The 21778-nt window shown below is 42.1% G+C and overlaps 1 protein-coding gene across 1 annotated transcript in view; it reads right to left on the bottom strand.

The window, feature by feature from the left end:
• Positions 1-414: 414 nt before the first annotated feature.
• The window catches only part of LOC142588482 (proteasome activator complex subunit 4A-like), a 122921-nt gene continuing 101557 nt past the window's right edge, over positions 415-21778 (bottom strand). Inside the window, exons 35-40 of the mRNA XM_075700264.1 lie at positions 18283-18359; positions 15799-15927; positions 11653-11808; positions 6704-6778; positions 4648-4863; positions 415-963 (exon numbers count right to left, since the gene is read on the bottom strand). Of these exons, the coding sequence (XP_075556379.1) occupies positions 829-963; positions 4648-4863; positions 6704-6778; positions 11653-11808; positions 15799-15927; positions 18283-18359 (788 nt within the window). The 3' untranslated portion in view covers positions 415-828. The remainder of the gene's footprint in view (positions 964-4647; positions 4864-6703; positions 6779-11652; positions 11809-15798; positions 15928-18282; positions 18360-21778) is intronic.

Here is a 21778-nt window from a genome sequence, read left to right as displayed (position 1 = left end):
TGCTATATTTACTTTGTTTTAACATATATGATAATTCATTATATCAGTGTCTATTATATTGAGGTTTGACTAACACCATTGTGAAAAAAATTGCAGTTAATGTTTGCCAGTATGCTTACAGTTGCATATTTTGTGCAGAGCTTTCTGAAAAATACTTTCTATAAAAAGAAAGTGCAACACAATGTGTTAAAAAAAAAAAAATAGAACACCTAAGGCATGCAGACATGAACACAGTTTATTCCTCTCCTCAATGTCAGGACATGCACTGCTCCCTTTGGACACAAAACTGCACCTGCTGCATCAACTGAGACTTTCTTTAAGTGTTTCTTACAAAGCTCAACTTTTCACCACTATGTAGTGTGTCACAGGTACTACTCACAAACAAAACTTGCACAACGAGAGTCCAAGCACCAGCATATTTTTTATAAACAAGTTCTTTATTTATGTCTGTATAACAACAGCCCCAATGAAGGATTCCCCACCGGTATTTAAAAAAAAAAGAAAGAAGAAAAAAGAAAGAAAAAAAGGAAAACACTGCTCGCCTTAATTTACTCTACATTTTTTTTTTATAGAGTCTCTTGAAAGACAGATAATGCACACTCACTCTTGTGAAAAAAATTTCAATATGAAGCACAATATAAAAACACACTACTCCCTCACAGCTACGGCCGCGAGATGGAGCTTATCACTAAATCACCCACTGTGCTTGATCCCGGGCCTCGCAATAAAAAGAGTCACTTGGCATATACACAAAATGAATACAGTGCCCTGATGCCTCCGACTTTTGAGGGCCAGTCCTGTGTGTTAGAGGATGAGTGGCCGGGCATCTTAGGCGTAATAACTGGGCGAAACCAGCAGGTCTGTGATGACCGCCAGCTGGTCGTCGGTGAACTTGACCTTGTGGTCACGCCAGTTGTCGTGGTGAGTTCGTCGAAAGTTGGACAGCGTCTTCTTGATGGTGGCCTTCGGCAATGAGAAGAAAAAATAAAGCAGTAACACTGAGTCATGTGTCCAAAAGGCACAGGCGCGGTTGGGCACAAAAGCCTATGGGACACACAATTTGAAAAAAAAAAAAAAACTTGTTGTCACAAAGCCTGCGCACATGGCTTTAAATTCAGAGCTCCTGCATGTATTAACCTCATACCCCTGTCACATAGGCACCCACTTACTCTATTAAACTCCTACGCCTTTACGTCTAAGGAGCTCTGCTCCGTATCACACAATCTCCTTTCCGCCAAGGAAGTTAAATGGAGATTTTGGTAAAGGGAGTTCGGCAATGACCATTACGGCTGGACAGAGTACTCTAGTTCCCAGATAGCTACAGCTGCGACCACGATAATAAAATTGTCTTAACTGGCTCACTTAAAATATTACTATTATATTTTTTTGCCTTGGTTTATGCACCATGTAATGGGAGTTTTTAATTTGTTTTTAAGGACATAGCGCCTGCACCCTTTACATTAATGCTTCACCAAGCCACATGGGGAAACGTTCCGTCATTTAATTTGTTTATATGCTTCATCACTCATCTGGAAGCAGTTAAGCTCACAACAAAGACACATACACACACGATTACACAGCAAAGAATCCCAACTCAAAGCGCACCAGTCAAACAATGTGACTCCCACGCCCATGCTGCCCCCGTACGAAAGCAGGAGTGCAGTGTGTACAGCAATGCTTTCACCTTCGCTATGGTTGAAAAAAGTCTTATGGTAACATACAGCAAACTTTCTCACTGTGACTTTATTAGATTATATAAAGAGTTAAAAAAAAACTGCCTTTAACGGCGACTATATATGTAAGCAGTTGCATGCAGAAGTAAGCGCAGCAGCGTCATTTCTGTCCCATGTGGCGCCCGTCAAAAGCTTGCGTTGTGCTGTATAACACGGCCGCAACTCCACTGCCATAAATCTCTATTAGGGAGTTTCATGTCAACGGAGTTCACGGGTGCCCATATGACAGGGCTATTAGTGACCTATGCACTGATCAGTTAAATTAAACGCACCATGCTTTAAGAGCAGGAATTGACATTTGTTGTCGAACTCACGCCCCCTAAACTGTTGTGGCTGGTTGTGCACTGACTCGTGTTTCACCTACAGAAACTTGAAAAGCTCTCATGCTTACCACCTCTTTATTCTTGCTAATTTTCACAGCAAGAGAGTGTTTTCTCATCTAGATTGTATAACACTTGGCACTGTTACTTAATTGCCTGTATTGTCAAACAATGTTGCCCAAGATAAATGCAAAGTTGCCTTTGTCTAAGCCTCTTGCCAGAAATGGTACCTGGAACATGACAGCTATGACATCACTTGGTCACAAATGGTGTCTGCTGTCTGGTAAAGCATTGCCTTTGAGGACCAGGCAAGTAAGTGCAAAGTGTTATATTGAATGACAGGGCCATAAAGTTCAATCTCACTGCAAAATTCCCACATGAACAAAGCAGAGGTAAATGTAAATTTTTTTTGAAGCTTTTAACTCTTTGAGGGTCGATTTTTTTCGCCATATGCGACCGCCCAGGGTCGATATTTTTTTTATTGCAGATTCTGATTCTTCTTAGGGACTTATTTTAAAAAAAAATTCACTGTAATTTTTCTAGGGTGACTGCAAAGCGAGAAAAAAATATTTTGCGTTGGTATATATGTACTGTTCATTCATGAATAACATCAATAAAAAAGGAAATCAACTTATTAACTTACCATCTATTGAAAGCTATGCACCAACTAGCCCCACAACGTATTTTACTGCAACTTATAAGATTAAAAAACTTGATGCATTGTTATAGTTCAGGGCTCTGAAAATGCGCACACAAGAATATTTCTCAAGACTCAAATGTTCCTGCTCTTACATTAATATGTACACCCATGGTGTAATCGAACTGCGTAGGTGCGTGCACTCAAGAAAACTGTGCGATTGTGTGCCCGTCAAAAAAGCAAAACATGTGACAAACTTCCACTAATCGTCATCTTATTGCCAATCAGAGGCAATTAGTTTTCACGAGTCTCAAAAAAAAAAAAAAAAGAAAGAAAGGAAAAGAAAAGAAAAGAAAAGCAGCAACGGAAACGCATACACAGCAGCATCCTTCCTATGCGCACCCCTGTGAGCACTAAGCGAGTGAGAAACAAGCAGTCACCCTTTGAGTGATTAGTAATGAGATAGCCATCAGTTTTGCAAGCGCAAGAAGCCGAAACAGCCCGCGAAAACGAAACCCAAACCGCCACCCAACCGGGCGCGCGCCAATGCGCGAGCGGAAGTATATAGACGCGTGGGAACAAACTAGCGCTAAAACAAACCGTGCAACGAAAACCGAGAGAGGGAGGTGCACAAAAAAAATTCCCTGTATTCCCACATAGTGGCAGCACATGACAGAAAATAAAATGTTTGGAAATTGGTGTGCTTTTTAAACGTACAGACGGCGCCGTAAATATACGGCATAGACCATTTTTGGACTTGTTCATGGCGCTGTATATTTACGTCATTGACCCTCAAAGGGTTAAGAGAAAAACACAAGTCACTATGTATTAAATGTGTTATTTTTTTTAATCATTACCAGTCCCAAGGATAAGGACAAATTTCAGTTTCTTTTCATATTCATATGTTGACACATGATTCTGGAGTAGTTTAGCCCAAGATACGAGGTCTTTAAACATGACTCGAAGTGTTTGTACGACTATTTCCAATATATGTGAATAAAACAGCATCCTTCACATTTGCACCCTTAATTTCATTATTACTCTATGTTCCCGACAACATGTTAACTCACATTTTTCTTGAATGATACACTTCTCTATATTCATGCCAATATATATTACAGGGACCCCTCCAACAACCTTACATTTCTGGGGTGTCACTTAAGTATGCCTGTTTACGCTATAGACCATATTTATTCAACTATAAGGCAGTCATGGTTAGTATAAGGCAAGGGTGCCAGTTGAGGGACCTGAGAAAAAGAACTTAAGTATCCACACAAATATAAGTCGATATAGAGTAGCCAATGAATTATTCATACTTGGTGAGGCCTGCCCTAAATACGGAGCAATCTGAAGCCCCTGGAATAATCGGTGCAGGTCATATACAAATTTCGCCTTGAGGTGTCACTTGCTGGCACTGCAAATTTTGCCTTATGATGCGACTTTACGGCAGTGCGCGCTGCACTGCTATGAACGCACCCTTCAAGGTGAAATTCACAATAACTGGCACTCTGCCTTTAGCGTTAAATTTTTGTAATTCTTGGTACGGGTTATTTGCAAAAAAATACAGTGCTGCCTCACCCACCAAGGTTTATTAGTTTCTACAATTTGAGCTGCCATCTAAATCTGCATTCCTGGAAATGTGGCACTGAAGCCACCGTTGTTAGTGACAATGTATCAGTCTTGCATGTAAGGCAGGGGGCGACTTCGAGGATAGGGATCCTGGGAAAAAACCCCGCCTTACATTCGAATAAGTACAGTAGGTAGTGGAATAGACTGATTGAGTGAGTGGTTATCAATAGCAATTATTGGCATTTTACATCCCAAAGCTCCCCAGTGTAGTGGAAGGTTCTGGATTAATCTTCAAATACTGAACATGTGCAAACACATAAATGCTTTTGTATTCACAGTATGTCATGATGCATTTAAATCAACTTTAGCCAAAATCGTGGGTGCATACCGGAATGGGCGGTGGTTCGTTGAGGTGGTCACCCAGAAGGACGAGGACCTCGGGCATAAAGGGCGGCACGTCGTAAGGGAATGCATTAACACACGCGCACAGACCCAGGATGCCCGCATGGCGCTCGATCAGGTCACACGGCTCCAGCGGCGTTCGTGCCCCACTTCTGGCCCGCTTTGTCCGTTTCTTGTGCATGCACTGGGCCTTGAACACCGCCTACATATGCACATAAAACATGTCAGAATGGGTCTGCAGGCACACAGCACCAAGTGGGTATACCTACTGTTTCAGACAATGTGAGCGATCAAGCTAGTTGGTATCCCATGACCAAACTTTTCTGGTATGCAGAAACCATGAACGCAAGAGGGATAAGACAAGCACAAGTGCGAACTTTCAATTAAAGCTTTATTACTAAGGATATGTTATCTGTACATATAGCAACCATACGTAGAACTCTCACCAAGGAAACGAAACAAACAGAAGGTGACAACCACGGCATGTATCAAAGTGGGAAATAAAATGGATCATACGCCAGGATCTGTGCATCTGCTGTCACCTGCACATGCTGCACCAAAATACCGCAATTCTTTGTTTAACAAAGCAATGATTAGCAATGCCATCTGTCCCCTACTCCACCCGCCCGCAGTGTCAAGGAATGCAGTGGTTGCCTTGTAGCAGACAAGTTTCCTTGTTGGAATGTCGGCTCCATAAACAGCTCTTGTTCTAGAAAAGTTGATTAGTATTCGGCTAGTTGGTTTCCCATAATTGAAGTAGTAACTTAGCGAGACAAAAACACAGAAACAAGAAAGGTGGACAAAGACAAGCGCTTTTGTTCTTGTTCAAAGCTCTTGTTCAACCATTGTTTATCACTTGAAATGAAATGAAATGTTAGTCAATGTAGCGGGAAACAGTTGTTTCCTGCTACATTGACTAACATTTCATTGCATACCCAGTGTGCCAAATGATGACATTGTATTGGAGAGCAGGGTAGGGGGAGATTGATCAAACGTAAAAGTTAAGGTTATCAACCAAAAAGTAACAAAAGAAACATATTACACAGTAGCAAATATGTATCACCAACACAGCATTTACAAAAAGTCACTTAAATAAACAAATATGTCACCGGAAATGACAGTCACGACATCATGTACAGTTCATTCCATTCCCTTAATGGTTTCCAGAGGGAGAGTGAAGGGGGGGTGGGGTAAATTGAGCAAACGTGAATAGACCTTTTGAACAAATCCATGCTTTGTTTTGTAGAAAAATGCTAAGAATTTGAAACTATATTGAAATTAGCAAGTTGTAGTGCAGACAGGGAACAAGGACACGAGAAGGCACAAAAGAATAAACACACTTCTGATGTCCTCCGAGGAGATAAATGAACTGCGCGGAATTCAAGACAAGGACATCTTGAATTCTGCACAGTCCATTTATTTCCTTGCAGTCTGAACCAGCTCGCTCAACAACAAGTCGTATTGACTCATGTCCTAGTTCCCTGTTCGCACAGCAACTCGCTTGTTTCAAGGTGAACAACCAACAAGCCCACATGGTCACTCTCATTGAAAACATCTATCTTGCAATTATATTTCCTTCAATTTAACAGCACAGGTAAAGTGCTGCTAGATTTCTTCTTTAAAGCACACTTGAAGTTTGATACCTCTGCCAAACAGTTAAGCTTTAATAAAGCTGAGAACTGCCCATGCAAAAGGAGTGATAGCATCTATATTGTCATAACTTACACATCAAAACATCACACAGCTTTTTTTACATGCACACATACACATAGAAAGACACAGAAAGTCGAAGTTCCCATTACATGTCACAACTTATCACAATACTTATTACCATTAATGCACGAATAAACAAGTGGAAATCAACAAGCTATGCAATGTCGCCTATATAAAGGATAAATCTGAAAGGGCCTAGCAAGCTTGTTTGTGCACTGCTCAGTTACCAGTACTGTAGAAATAACACAAGATCACATTGCAGCAAAGAAAAAAAAAAGACGACTACATAGCATCTGAAAATATAGAAAAATACTGGCACAATAACTCACCAACAGCCCATCGGTCACCTTGAGAAACTCGCAGTGAAGCAAGCCTCCAAGGGTCTCACTTGCCGTCTCCCGCACCTGGGATAGAATTGTTCTGTCATCTCTCTCAGTCCCCTGGTGGTCACTCGCACAAAAAGCTGAAATTCTTGTCAAACCTTTGTACATAACAGTGACAGTGATATTGTTACGTATAAAGTACAGGAATGACTATATAAAAGTATATTTACAAGCGCATATGCATGTAGCCCTGCCAAGAACAAACAATTCTTGCCAGGTTATATCGTCGTCCTCCTCACCGTCCCTTCAATCATGATAAGCCTGCTCTTGGCAAATGACATAACTGTTCCGTAGCATTACCCCCGGCGGCAGAAGCACACTGGTAGATTTTTAGCTGTTCCGTAGCAATATTAAGGACAGTAAACTCCACAGAAATTCAAGGAGTATCATTCACAGAAAACACAGTGAACAATCTACCTCGCAGATCTAAGACACGGCTGTCTGCTCTTTCCCATCCCTTCTTTCAGATTTTGCTGCAGCTTTGCTAACTCACTGTCCCTGTAAATCTCAAAATCATATGTAATTCACACAAGTACTTGGAAGAACTAGGAGTGCTTGCAATGTAAATGTGTATAGCACTTGTGCAGTACTTTGCGATGGCGTTTTTGCCGTTATTGCAAAACCTTACAAAGCTGACCACATGTTACAACTTCATCTGCAGTTACTTATGCTAAGTCGGGCACCTGCCTCAAATGAAATTACTGGAGTTTTATGTGCCGAAACAACAATATGATTATGAGGCACGTTGGGGTGGGGGACTCGAGATTAGTTTTGACCACCTGGGGTCCTTTATTGTGCACTCAATGCATGGTACGCAGGGGTTTTTGCATTTTTCCCCCGTCAAAATGTGGCCGCTGTGGCAGGGATGTGGTCCTTCACCCTCTCAGGTTTAGCAGCCCAATGCAAAGCCACTGTGCCACCAAGGCAGGTGTACTTGCCTCATCCCCTACGTTAACCTTATTTCAATTCTAACTTGTTCTTCCATTGGCTCAAGTATATCATGTGGCATGATATCATTATATAAGTCACAAAATGTAAAGCTGATTTATAAATGACTGGTTAGGAGGGCAAAAACAGAATGTTACATGTAGCAGAGATGGGCATCTGACAGCGCATTGCAATGACTATGAATAGGCCTTTTTTCCCTTTCTTCTCTCTCTCTCTTTTCAGGTGTACCATAATAATCTTCAGAAAAAAACTAACTGTCTTCCAACCAACTGCTGCATAGAGCTACAAAGGAAACTGACAGTGAGCCGCTATTTCATAGTGATGCCTTTTTCTATGTTAATGCCTTTTGGTGCTTTTTGCTTTCATAAGTGGCCCTGTTTGATGCTCTGCTCAGTAGTGGAGTGTCACTTGACCACTCATAAACACGAAAAGCACCGAAAGGCATTAGCATCAGGAAAGGCATCGCTACAAAATCGGGGCCCAGGTTTCTGAGAGACCCATATGGGTTCTCTTCGTAGCTTCATCCTACAGTCGAGTGGATGACAATTTTCCCTTTCTCCACCTTGCGGGCTTCCACAGTACTGATTTGCCATAATCATTTCCTGTAAAAATAAATATACGCAAGATTTATTCAGGCATAAACAACAAATCATTGACGGTCTCATATGCATAATTACACCATCCACTCTTGCTGTCACATAAGCGTGTTTCCTAAACTCAGCTAAAAGATAGCAAGCATCCCATGGCTTTGTCATGATGTACTTTGTACAAGCACTTGAAATGCAAATGAACTTCATTAGCTACAGTTGTGTTTCTGTATGTGCATTTATATGAAGTCTTATTAGGGAGTTTTAGAATAGGGGCCCCAATAGTTTTGGGCCCCAAAGAGCTTTGCGGGTGTTAGCGTTGCGGCATGTAGGAGTGAAGAGTTTTAGAATAGGGTTTGACGTTTGCGGATAGCGTCTTGCGCTGACAGCGCCACTACGGCGTCAAAGAAAAACTATTAGAAATAATTAAATAAATTATACCATTTTATGATAGGAATAATAATTTTTACTTGCGTGTATTCGCGTTTAATTACAATTTAGAGGTTATTCTCTGTAAGCAGCAAACAATTAGTTGCGCTTAGTTTTGAGCAAACCAACTTTACTAGCCTTCACCAGCCAAGCTTAGCCGTGTTAGGCCTACGAGCCATAAAATCCACAATTGAATTCAAAATCAGCGGTGTCTAATGAGTCAATCTTCATAACACACGCTAGTTGAGAGAAAGCGATAACAGCACTCACTTCTACTAGCTTGCGAACTTCACGCGTTACTGCGAATCGAGCCCAGTTTTGTGCTAGGTTAGAGCCGTCGCTTCGATGGGTGCCGCCATGTTTTCCGACGCAAAGCTTTTGGGGCCGCTATTTGGGCTCCCGCTAAATCGGTGAAATAGCGTTCCCAACGCAAAACCCAAATGGAGTTTGCGTCTTGCGCATGCGCAGTGGCTTCGACGCTATTTCTTTGGGGCCCCAAAACGTTTGGGGCCCCTATTCTAAAACTCTCTATTCATTGTCCTGATCGAGGAGAGATCCCTGGGTAGTAATGGTCTCAACCCTGGCAGCCTTGAGGTAGCATAAGAACGTTTACTGGCCAGTTTTCTGTTTCAAAGTTTGCATGTTACGCGTTGCCAGCAATTTATGAAATGTTTCACACCCATCGCTACGGCGATGAGTGGCCTTGTTTAGACCTCTCAAAGGTAGATCTATGACACAAATACTTAAGAAAGTAGATGAGGGACAGCTGATGTGGAGGGCGTGGGCTCGAGTCCCACCGGCAGCAGGTTGTCTTTTCTTTCACTTTTATTTTCCTTTTCAGTGTTAGTCGAATCTCAATATAACGAGAATGTTGGATGTAACAAAGTCTGCCTAAATTTTTTATGCCAATATCAGCGTAAAACAAAGATATGCTTATAGCAAATATTGGATATAATGAATGTACTTTTGTGTTGGAATAACTTTTTTACAGCAAGTTTCAACTGCAACTCTGCCTTCACATTAGAAGAGCCAGTTTTATTTATTGTATTTACTAGATTCTAATGTACCCTTGAGTGTAATGAAAAAAATGAACACGCCCTCGATTTTAATGTGCGCATGTTCCCGCGGCCTAAAAAAAAAAAGTCCTTTACAGTACTATGCACCTCATTCTTTCATACAGGAATACAACTTTCTCTCATTTGGAAAAACAAAGATTTACTCCCAATATAGCAAAGTTGTGATAAATAAAAGAAGTCGCAGTTTTGCCCAAAAGGCAAAGCATTGATTACGATAGCAAATTAGTAGACAGCTATACTAAAAGTAAGGATACAAATTTTATTGGCCATATAAACTTTTAAACATTCACTTACTAACTAAATTAACAAGCATGGTATCACGTGCATAAGCAAGCGGGAACACGTCTCATGCAACGACCGCGGAAACTCTTTATCAAAACGAGAACAAGCACGGTGCGCTTAGGTGCGTAGAGTCTTGTCTCCATCGCAGATCGCTTTCAAGATAGGGGCCGCATGGCCGCGCTGTACATAGCAGCCGCCGGAGTAGAAAGCTTCTCCTGCTTGCGCCAGTCCTGCAAGCATGTTTTGGGAACTCCGAACGCCCGTGATGCGGCCCGATTTCAGTTCCTCTCCGCACACATGATCACTTTCCTTTTAATTGCGGCATCGTGATGAACTCGGCATGTCACTGCAGTCGGCACTTCCACATTGATAGCGCAAACATAGAAAACGGGAAGACAGAAGGTGCACTAACCTAAGCCAAAGGAAGCATTGCCAAAGCACACGTACTACAGCACATGGAAAAAGCTACGGCAGCTAGGCTCGAAGCGCGTGCGAGGCGGCCATTTTGAAATGCCGATGGCAATATGGTAAGGCAGATCTAGGGTCAAACTCGATTCTTAACGCGCATGCTATTTTTGACCCGTTCTATTGGATAAAAAGTGTGCATTAGATTCGAGTAAATACGGTACACTTCCCTGGTTTTACTGTCTGTTTGCTTCATTTGGTTATTAAGGCAAAAGCCTTGCATGTATGTCTCATTAGTCAGTCTAATCTTGAGCGGAAAATGCATCGACAACATGAACGGTACAAAAAGGCCACAAACCCACAACTTTTGATGGGAGTTGAACCCACGACCTTTGGTCGGAGTCGAACCCACAACATTCAGTGTTAATGAAGGCACATTTAATTAAGACACATCTAATTAAGGGATAATTAATTAAGGCACCCGAACCCACAACCTTGGGTGGAAGTCATACCCTCGACCTTCAGAATTACAAGGGATGACTAATCATATCATGAGAAGCCAACAAACACTGACACCAAGGACAACATAGGGGAAATTACTTGTGGTTAATAAATGGAATAAAGAAACGATAAATTAATGGAAATTAAAGTGGATGAAAAAACAACTTGCCGCAGGTGGGAACCGAACCCACAACCTTCGCATACCAAACCCACAACCTTCGCATTTTGTGAAGGTTGTGGGTTCGGTTCCCACCTGTGGCAAGTTGTTTTTTCATCCACTTTAATTTCCATTAATTTATCGTTTCTTTATTCCATTTATTAAGCACAAGTAATTTCCCCTATGTTGTCCTTGGTGTCAGTGTTTGTTGGCTTTTCATGATATGACTAATAAAAATCGGGCCCCTTGGTTAACCCCCTTTCTTCAAGGGATGACTAAGTGATTTAAGAGGATGAGTAAGCGAATTAAGAGGAATGGCTAAGCAAAGTACAGTAAGCGAATTAAAGGGGATGTGCCCTTCATGCGTCCATATTTATTGAATAGGCACTTGGACTTTTGCCTTCGTCTTAGGAATAGCATAAGAGATCCTGAGAATTTTTATTCATTCTCCTTTATTGCTTCCCCATACAGTGTATCGCACAGCAATTTCTTGAGCACAGACAGGCTCACCTCCAGGCGCTCGTCCTTAAGCAAGGCCAGCGTGTGCCCTATGACGGTGTCCCTCCACTCAGAGCAGCTCTGCATGGTAAACAGGTTGGTGAACACCAGGAACTGCAGCAGGTTGCAGCTGGCTGCCCGCGAATGCCAGTGTGGGCTCTTTATCACCTGCACATGTCAACACAAGGTGGCACTGTTTAGGGTGACATTTCCAAGGAAATGCTTGCTTCATTCCCAGCGCACACTAAGCCAATGACCAAGCTTGTGCACTTTAACGACGACACAGTTACTGGTTCAATGGGATGTAGCAACCTCAACACAGTACAGCTCAAAGTGTGCTATATAACATTCAGGAAAGAAACTAAATAAATTGAGTTTGTTATTAGGAAAAATTCTATCCAGTTGTCTTTCAACATAACTTGGCCACCCCTCTGACCATGCTATGAAGAAATGAAGCCAACACAGTATGCACATTTATTTATTTTATTTACAGAGTACCTACATCGCCATAAAGGCATTACGTAGGAGGGAACAAAATATAACCAGTAATACAGAGAAGCTTTCGGACAGATATACTGACAAACAGAATCACTACAATAGCTGTTAGAGAAAGGCATACAAGTAACATGAAACAAGCAGGTTCCAAGATATATAACACATACATTTGTTGGTATCATACATGCTGCTATAGTAAGAAATACAAATTTAATTCCAAAAATTTCAACAAAGGAGTAAAAGCAGCGGGACCACATTACTGTTAAAACATTATGTTGGCCTCTCTAACGACAGTATGCGCTAATTACCTGAACACACTGACCACTGTTGAACTGACCCTTAGTCACAGCCTGCCACAATTAGGTTCAGTTAAAGGGGCCCTGAACCAACCCTCGGGCTTGGTGAAATAACATAGTCTGTGGGTAGCATACGCTGCTGTTTTGCTGTTGTACGCGGTGCATATTAAGTCAAGCTAAAGTCAATATTAAGTCAAGCTAAAGTGATACATTAGTGCTCGAGAACCTCTAAGGCGTCGATATAATTGTGAACAGAGCCTTAATAATAAAGTAATTGAGGTAAATGCGGGACATGGTTAGAGACTTCCCCGGGACGTTCAAGTACTTGCCTGATGATGAAAGCACTCCTCAGTTAAATTCTGTAACTAGTACTCAACTATTCGTTGCAAAAAACATACTTGTATTGTATTACAAGATGAAATAAAACATCCTTGTATAGCATTATAAGATGAAATAAAATGCTGCTTGTCCAGTTCTATTTCATTCTTTAGAAAAAAGAACTCATTGAAATTACCCTTGACAATGATGCGAGCGACTGAAAGGTTTCATTTTCACTCGACTCCGCGCTGCCAACGTCTTCGCATTTGACTAGTTTCGTTATTGCGTAGTGCTGCGCTGGTTTTGCTGGCTCATGAAACTAACACAAACTGCAAGTAGCAGAGAATTCAACTTCCATGTGATGTCGCGGAATGCCCAAACGGTCTATGCCGCCGCCGCCACCGCCACCAACATCATCAGCCTGGTTATGCCCACTGCAGGGCAAAGGCCTCTCTCATACTTCTCCAACAACCCCGGTCATGTACTAATTGTGGCCATGTAGTCCCTGCAAACCTCTCAATCTCATCCGCCCACCTAAATTTCTGCCGCCTCCTGCTACGTTTCCCTTCCTTTGGAATCCAGTACGTAACCCTTAATGACCATCGGTTATCTTCCCTTCTCATTACATGTCCTGCCCATGCCCCCCCCCCCCCCCCCAATTCTTTTTCTTGATTTCAACTAAGATGTCATTAACTCGCGTTTGTTCCCTTACCCCAATCTGCTCTTTTCTTATCCCTTAGTGTTTACCCATCATTCTTCTTTCCATAGCTCGTTGCGTCGTCCTCAATTTGAGTAGAACCCTTTTCGTAAGCCTCCAGGTTTCTGCCCCGTAGGTGAGTACTGGTAAGACACAGCTATTATACACTTTTCTCTTGAGGGATAATGGCAACCTGCTGTTCATGATCCGAGAATGCCTGCCAAACGCACTCCAGCTCATTCTTATTCTTCTGATTATTTCAGTCTCCTGATCCGGATCCGCAGTCACTACCTGCCCTAAGTAGATGTATTCCATTACCACTTCCAGTGCCTCGCTACCTATTGTAAATTGCTGTTCTCTTCCGAGACTGTTAAACATTACTTTAGTTTTCTGCAGATTAATTTTTAGATCCACTCTTCTGCTTTGCCTCTCCAGGTCAGTAAGCATGCATTGCAATTGGTCCCCTGAGTTACTAAGCAAGGCAATATCATCAGCGAATCGCAAGTTACTAAGGTATTCTCTATTAACTTTTATCCCCAATTCTTCCCAATCCAGGTTTCTGAATACCTCCTGTAAACACGCTGTAAATAGCATTGGAGAGATCGTATCTCCCTGCCTGACGCCTTTCTTTATTGGGATTTTGTTGCTTTCTTTATGGAGGACTATGGTGGCTGTGGGGCCGCTATAGATATCTTTCAGTATTTTTACATACAGCTCGTCTACACCCTGATTCCGCAATGCCTCCATGACTGCTGAGGTTTCGACAGAATCAAACACTTTCTCGTAATCAATGAAAGCTATATATAAGGGCTGCTTATATTTTGCACATTTCTCTGTAACCTGATTGATAGTGTGAATATGGTCTATTGTTGAGTAGCCTTTACGAAATCCTGCCTGGTTCTTTGCTTGACAGAAGTCTAAGGTGTTCCTGATTCTATTTGCGATTACCTTAGTAAATAGTTTGTAGGCAACTGACAGTAAGCTGATCGGTCTATAATTTTTCAAGTCTTTGGCGTCCCCTTTCTTATGGATTAGGATTATGTTAGCGTTCTTCCAAGATTCCGGTACGCTCGAGGTCATGAGACATTGCGTATACAGGGTGGCCAGGTTCTCTAGAACAATCTGCCCACCATCTTTCAACAAATCTGCTGTTACTTGATTCTCCCCAGCTGCCTTCCCCCTTTGCATATCTCCCAAGGCTTTCTTTACTTCTTCCGGCGTTACCTTTGGGATTTCGAATTCCTCTGGACTAATTTCTCTTCCATTATCGTCGAATGTGCCACTGGTACTGTATAAATCTCTACAGAAATCCTCTGCCACTTGAACTATCTCATCCATATTAGTAATGATATTGCCGGCTTTGTCTCTTAACGCATAGATCTGATTCTTGCCAATTCCTAGTTTCTTCTTCACTGTTTTTAGGCTTCCTCCGTTCCTGAGAGCATGCTCAATTTTATCCATATTATACTTCCTTATGTCAGCTGTCTTACGCTTGTTGATTAACTTCGAAAGTTCTGCCAGTTCTATTCTAGCTGTAGGGTTAGAGGCTTTCATACATTGGCGTTTCTTGATCAGATCTTTCGTCTCCTGCGATAGCTTACTGGTATCCGGTCTAGCGGAGTTACCACCGACTTCTATTGCGCACTCCTTAATGATGCCCACAAGTTTGTCGTTCATTGCTTGAACACTAAGGTCCTCTTCCTGAGTTAAAGCCGAATACCTGTTCTGTAGCTTGATCTGGTATTCCTCTATTTTCCCTCTTACTGCTAACTCATTGATCGGCTTCTTATGTACCAGTTTCTTCCGTTCCCTCCTCAGGTCTAGGCTAATTCGAGTTCTTACCATCCTATGGTCACTGCAGCGCACCTTGCTGAGCACGTCCACATCTTGTATGATGCCAGGGTTAGCGCAGAGTATGAAGTCTATTTCATTTCTAGTCCCACGGTTCGGGCTCCTCCACGTCCACTTTCAGCTATCCCGCTTACGGAAGAAGGTCTATGCCACTTGACCAAAAAGCAGCTGACGCGGCAAATCTACCACTCCATCTTGGCTCGGTACCGCCATCTGTCGGCTACCGTTTTACTCACCAACAACAGCAAAGGGTGGTGATGGCGTATTCAACGTCACCACTTCCCCGGTTGGGTGGCAGGAGATTTGAATTTTGAAAATGGCATTCGGACCCTTCAGATGCAATTTTCTCGTAAACTAAGTCTTTTCTTGGTGCGAAACAAGCGTGGCGAGATTTCTGGAGTGGTATTTAAACAATCTACGTCGACTTACTATTTGCGTTTTAGTGTCCCTTTAAGCACACTGTTTGCAAGTTTAGGTACAAATAACCCACAATGCTCATACCTCGCCTATGGTGGTCAGGGCAGCCCGGATGCTCTCAGGTGGCAGCAAGGCATTGCCCAGAAGTGCTAGGGCAACTGCACAATCCTTCTGCAACTCTTCATCCGTCTGATCGCTCTGCATCTGGCACAACTGCAGAGAAGGCCACATCCAGACTACAATGCTGACTCATGTCACTGCAGACTTCTGGGAACCACAGGTCCTTCTATGTTTATTTGTTTTGAAATACCCTAGTTTTGGTCACACAGACCAAACAGGCTTCCAAGAGAAAAACAGAAAAAGAAAACAGAAAAAGAAAAGACTTTCAAGGACATCCGAAGTTCCAGCACATGACAATTAGAACATAACAAAATGAGCAATGATTGGTTAGGTACCACTTTTTATGCACTACATGATGCAACTAACCTATTTTGCAAAAAGGCCAGTGTAAGCTCTTGCAAAATTTTACACATGCAACATATTTCGGTTGACCAGTCTTATATTAAATCCTTTTTTTTAAATGCTTTTAACTGTATGGCAACATTATTGAGCAATGGCACATTTTCGAGACATTACTACCCACTTCCCGCCAACAGAATGACAACACTAAGCAAGACAAAGGCTGGAAAACTAAGGTTGGTCTGGCATCATCGAAATTATCATGATGTCATGACACTGAGCGATGTTTGCTGTTGCCATGTAGCAATAAGGCTAGGTTTGGTCGTGTTGCTCATAAAAAACAAGCTGAAGTGCTGTGCACATTTCTTTTGGTTACACTTACATATGGCAGCCATGTCTATCACAGGAGTGGAGCCAGCCATTATATGATGTCATGACATATCCACTGCCTGGGTACAAAAACCAAAACTAGTTCATAGAAACAATTATGACAGTAAAGTATTTAGCACACTCTGGTGCTTGACAGTATATTTCCTATTTCCTATCATTTAATGAATCTGGACCTTTACATTACACAAAAAGGAACACGAGAAAAGAAAAGAAAAAGAAGGTAATTCCATGTCAGCACTCCTTTAAATGGCTAAACTGCCTGCTTCATCTGGCAGAGCAGAGAAAGAAAAGATAGGTTTCCATGATTGCAAACTGACAGTACACAGCTTGCTCCTATTTCACACTAAAATCCACACAAAATTAGTGTGTAATTTTGATCTTGATTGTTTCAGCATTGTCTTGTTTAAGCATTGTCAACTAAGCGCACTGAACAAAGGGGGTTCCACCACAGGCATTTATAGAAATCAAGAACAGGGAGTGAAAGTGTTCACACTAGTTACTGCTTCCCAGGGAACTAGCATGAACTGGTTAGATATTCCAGAGCAACTGATGGGTTACAAAAGACACTTTAGTGATAGGCTCCAGATTGCTTTAAACCACCTGGGGATAATTAACAGGAACCCAAAGCACACTATTTGAACGCTTTTGCATTTTGCACCAGAATGTGGCCACAGGGAGTTGAACCCAAGACCTTCAGATAAGAAGCAAACCACCATATCCACTGCGCAAGCCACCACGATAGCTAGCATAATAATTTCCATTAGCACTTTTCCCTACCATAATATTGCTTCCTGCATATTTCACTGCGTATGTTCGAAAAAAGATTTTGCGCTCACTGTTGCACTGTTCCTGCTCATATTTTGCATAAAGATTACATTTTGAAGCCTGTTATTTACATAGTATAACACTTGGCACAGTTAATTGCCTGGTTATTAAGAAAAAAATTCAAATTTGTCTGCGCTTATAGTGATGCGAGATGCTGCCGTGACGGCACAAGCATAAACTTGTGTCACCGTCTGCCAGCAGCTGCAAAAAGCAGCGTTTCAGGGAGGGCTGCCACATGTTGCCCACTTTTGGAACACGTGACTGGCCGCTCAAGGTACTTTGCATGTATTCGCGGGCTTCTTTCATGCTCTGAAAAACACTTTTATGTAGCACGTATTGAGCAACAGAAAGCTGTATCAGGAGTTTCCATGTTGCTCAACAATTTTCTCATTGACACTTTTAATCTAATTAAAATAACTGATAAGTTGATTAATTAATAAAGACTATCTTACTAGGTGGAAAGCAAAAAATAATCTGAGTACTTCAGGGCGATGGCAAATGACACTACCTTGGTTCTCTGGCCGTAGTATTTAAATATTTCTAAAGTTTGGTTTGAGTTAAGTGAAACGCCCTGTGCATTGAGTATGGCGGTGAACGTGAGTTCGATATATGCGTAGTATAGTGCTATACTTTTGCGAATTAATTCCAAGAGGATGTTAAAACTGCTCGATATGGACAATAATTCAATATGCTGGGTTAGATATATCCGAGATTGACTGTAATATTAACATCTTTTATCTATGCAGCTTCCATGTGCTGTGGTGTTCTCACAATCAAGATTCAATCACCTCTTGCACACTCCTGGCAGCTTGCATAGGAGATGGTAAAATCTGACTTCTCACCAATACCATGATGCACAAAATTCTGATGCCAGGTGTATAACAGGACACTCACCACGGGGACTACTCTGAAGATTTCTGGAGGAGCCGCGCTTGGGGACTGAGACACACTGGCCAGGATCCACTTGCAGACTGTGACAAAGCAAAATGCACATGGTCCATCTCAACACCACTGCCTGGTCCTTTATTTCATGGCTTTGATACTCCTCACATATGTAAGACACCAGTAGGTGTTTTCCCCCCGTTCATTTTATCTCAATCTTATCAGAATATATAAATACTGGCTGTAAGAAATATAACATTTCCTTAGCTCGTCTCCAGATTATCAGATCTTTAAGATATATGTATATAAGAAATACCAGATTTTAGAATTTTATTAGAATTTGAAAATGTTGCCTGTATGTAATATATCAAGTGTTATTCTAAATCCTGAATACCAGAATATTAATACTACTTTGTATCCCAGAATTCCCAGGTTTTTAAATGTTCTCATTATCTCATTTTTACAAAAATTTTAGAATACTGTCTCTATTCAAACATTAAAACATTTTTTTTCTTGTAAGAAATACAAGGGTCATTTTTTAAATTATCTCAGAACTTTTAAAAATCGTCTGTATGTACACCAGGTGTTCTTTCTTGACCTTACCTAAATACATTTCAAAACACTGCATAAAATACCATGTTTGTTTTCTTCCTCTTATCAGAAAACCATAACGTTAACTGCAGCAGGGAGCAAAAATATATTGCTTGAGGCAGATTACTTGAAGAGGAAGACATTATGTATATGTAGCATAACACTGCTGTCACTCTGGGACTTTGTGCACGAGGTGGATATTGGCCATCATTTATCTCCCTTCCCTTCTATTTACTCCCCTTCCTGTATAGGCCTTTGAGCCAGTCCTTTTCTATGTAAAGATTTATCAATCAATCAATATGTGTAGCTGTTAGCAACATTTCATTAAAAAACTTAACTGATCACTTTAGGCCACATGTTGTGACTGATGTATTGAATGGAGTGCGTTTACAAGGCACACCTATTTGGAACAAATTTGGAAACTAGCAAAAGTTTTTAAATAATCGCTGTCAAACCCATGCCAAAATGTGTCATTTTTGCCACGACTTTGTCAAACAAAATACAGTAAACCCTCGTTATAATGAAGTGAATGGGACGGCAAAAAAATGTAAATGTAAGCGGTGATTCGATAAAAGTAACTACCCCTTAAAGCTAAGAAAGCAGAGCCGAACTAGCACAACTTCACAGAAGTCCAATGCAGGTGTCACGTCATGCATTTTCGATCGTGATTAAACCATACTAGGGATAAAATTTCTTGATCACGACTGGCTCCTTTGTACAAGTTGTGGGAGAGAGCCAATCACAGTCAAGAATTTCGATACAGATCAGGCTCTTGAACGTGGCTGTGTGACACTGGTATAAATGTGAGATATTCAAGGAAGCAAACCTTTATTGAGGTGCAAAAAAGGTGTTCAGCTAGGTCTGCCGGGTGTTTCTGCTGTGTGCAAGCAATGCCTGCTATAGTTTGTTCAGGCACTGCATGAGGTCATGGTTGCCGCTTGTGCATTAAACTTTGTTTCACAACAGACAGGAGCGCTCCTGTGTCTGAGGCACTGTTGGTAGTATATCCCAAGGGTGCACATTATCGTCCTCATTGGGGCTACCGAGAACTGAGTACTATTTAGGCATCCCTAAATGCGGCGACAGCGGGAATGTCCGCGTCAGCCGACACGAATGAGTTGAAGTTGCCTTCCACCTCTTTGCCAATGATTCTGCGCACAACTTTGTAGTGATCATTGCAAATCTGGTGATCATTGGCAGGCTCACCTAAGTGCGGCCGGGAAAAACAGACATGAGCACAACAGTTTGTAATCTTTGCAAGTGCCAGCTCTTTTTATAAATGGTTTAACAGACGTATGGCACCAAGCAGGTTGATGCCTTAGCCCTTGTTGGCATCAAATGCAATGAGCATGTGTTGCAAGGGGCTCTTGCGGTGTAGCATTTGTGTGGTCTTAATAATGCCCTGATTCACATGCTGCAATACTGCGGTTGTGTTTGCTGGCAGAATCTCCAAAGTGATTGCTTTGAGATTGTCAATCTTCCCATGGCTGGGACAGTTGTGAGCAACAAAAAGCACATGGCAATGCTTTACCTTGAACCTAACATCCAAGAGGGGCAAATACTCTTCATAAACTGCTACAGTCATCCAAGCACGTTTATTGTTTTCATATATGCAGTCTTTAGGCATCGTTGAGTTACGAAAGCAACACGGCTCTATCGCCTTTCCCAGTAACAACAAAGAAGCCTGTCCTCACCGGTCACATTTGCACCGAACAGGACTGTAACATACTCCTTGCTTTGTTTGCCTCCCAATGGAGATTCACCTGGTGTAGGTGGTAAGTGTCTTCCCTTCATATTGCTGAAGTAGGGAGCTCAGCTAGTAATTGCGCCATCCCTCCTTGGGGTCACAGTCCATGCCTGCACTTTCGCAAACAATCAATTCCAAGGACCCGCTGTTTCGTTGTTTGAAGCACTCAAGCCAGCCGTTGCTGCATTTAAAATCTTGCTTGCCCGTTTGGAGGGCTAGAGCTTCAACTTTTGTGGCCAGTGCAGGTCCATTCATGGGGATGTTTGCACTTCTGGTGTGTTTCAGCCACTGAAAGAAGCACACTCTCCACTTCAGGATACTTTGAATCATGGCTGTGCTTTTGTTTGGCTGAGAAGCCGATGACTTCCTTGTTCTTTAGTACAATAATAATATAATATAATATTTGGGGTTTTACGTGCCAAAACCACTTTCTGATTATGAGGCACGCCGTAGTGGAGGACTCCGGAAATTTTGACCACCTGGGGTTCTTTAACGTGCACCTAAATCTAAGCTTCTTTAGTACAGTTGACAACGTTGAATGCGGTATGTCGCATTGCTTTCCAGTTTCGCATTTCTGCTGGTCGGCCTTTTCCACCTCACATTCAAAAGGAACATTTTGTTCCAAGGTAAGACACTTTTGTGCGGGTACTGGCAGTGCCACTTCCAATTGAAGACCACAAAAGCATACGTGAGGCACATATACGAAAACAACCCACAAACTGCACGTTCACGAAGCCTGCACCAACCAATGCATGTGCGCAGGCAAGCGCAGAGGAAGTAGTGCATCTTGGTTTGGGTGACATTGGGCATGCCAGGCGCTTAGAAGGCAGCGCAGAGTAACATTTGTCTGTTCCATTGCGCACTTTGCGCACTACTTCCACAGTGCCACTTGCCACTTATAACGCATGAGCCCAGCATGGAGGAAAAGGATGTGCAATGAAAAGGCTGAGGGTCGCTTGCTGGCGCAGCATGGAAGGTGCCAAGTGCCGCCATGAGTGTGCACATGCCCCTTGCCAGTTTGCTCTAGGCGGAGCAGCTTGTTGGTACGCTTCGAGCAATCCACTTTAAAATGCATGAGTTTGGAGTGGAGACTGGGAGAAATTTCAAATCAGGCGACCACACCAGTAAAGCAGCTTTGTTATAACAACTGTACCTGCTTAAGCTGCATAG

The sequence above is a fragment of the Dermacentor variabilis genome, chromosome 7 (assembly GCF_050947875.1).
Source record: "Dermacentor variabilis isolate Ectoservices chromosome 7, ASM5094787v1, whole genome shotgun sequence".
In the NCBI taxonomy this organism is placed as follows: domain Eukaryota; kingdom Metazoa; phylum Arthropoda; class Arachnida; order Ixodida; family Ixodidae; genus Dermacentor; species Dermacentor variabilis.
Note: the sequence above shows the minus strand (reverse complement) of the source record. Positions and strands in the feature narration are given on the sequence as shown.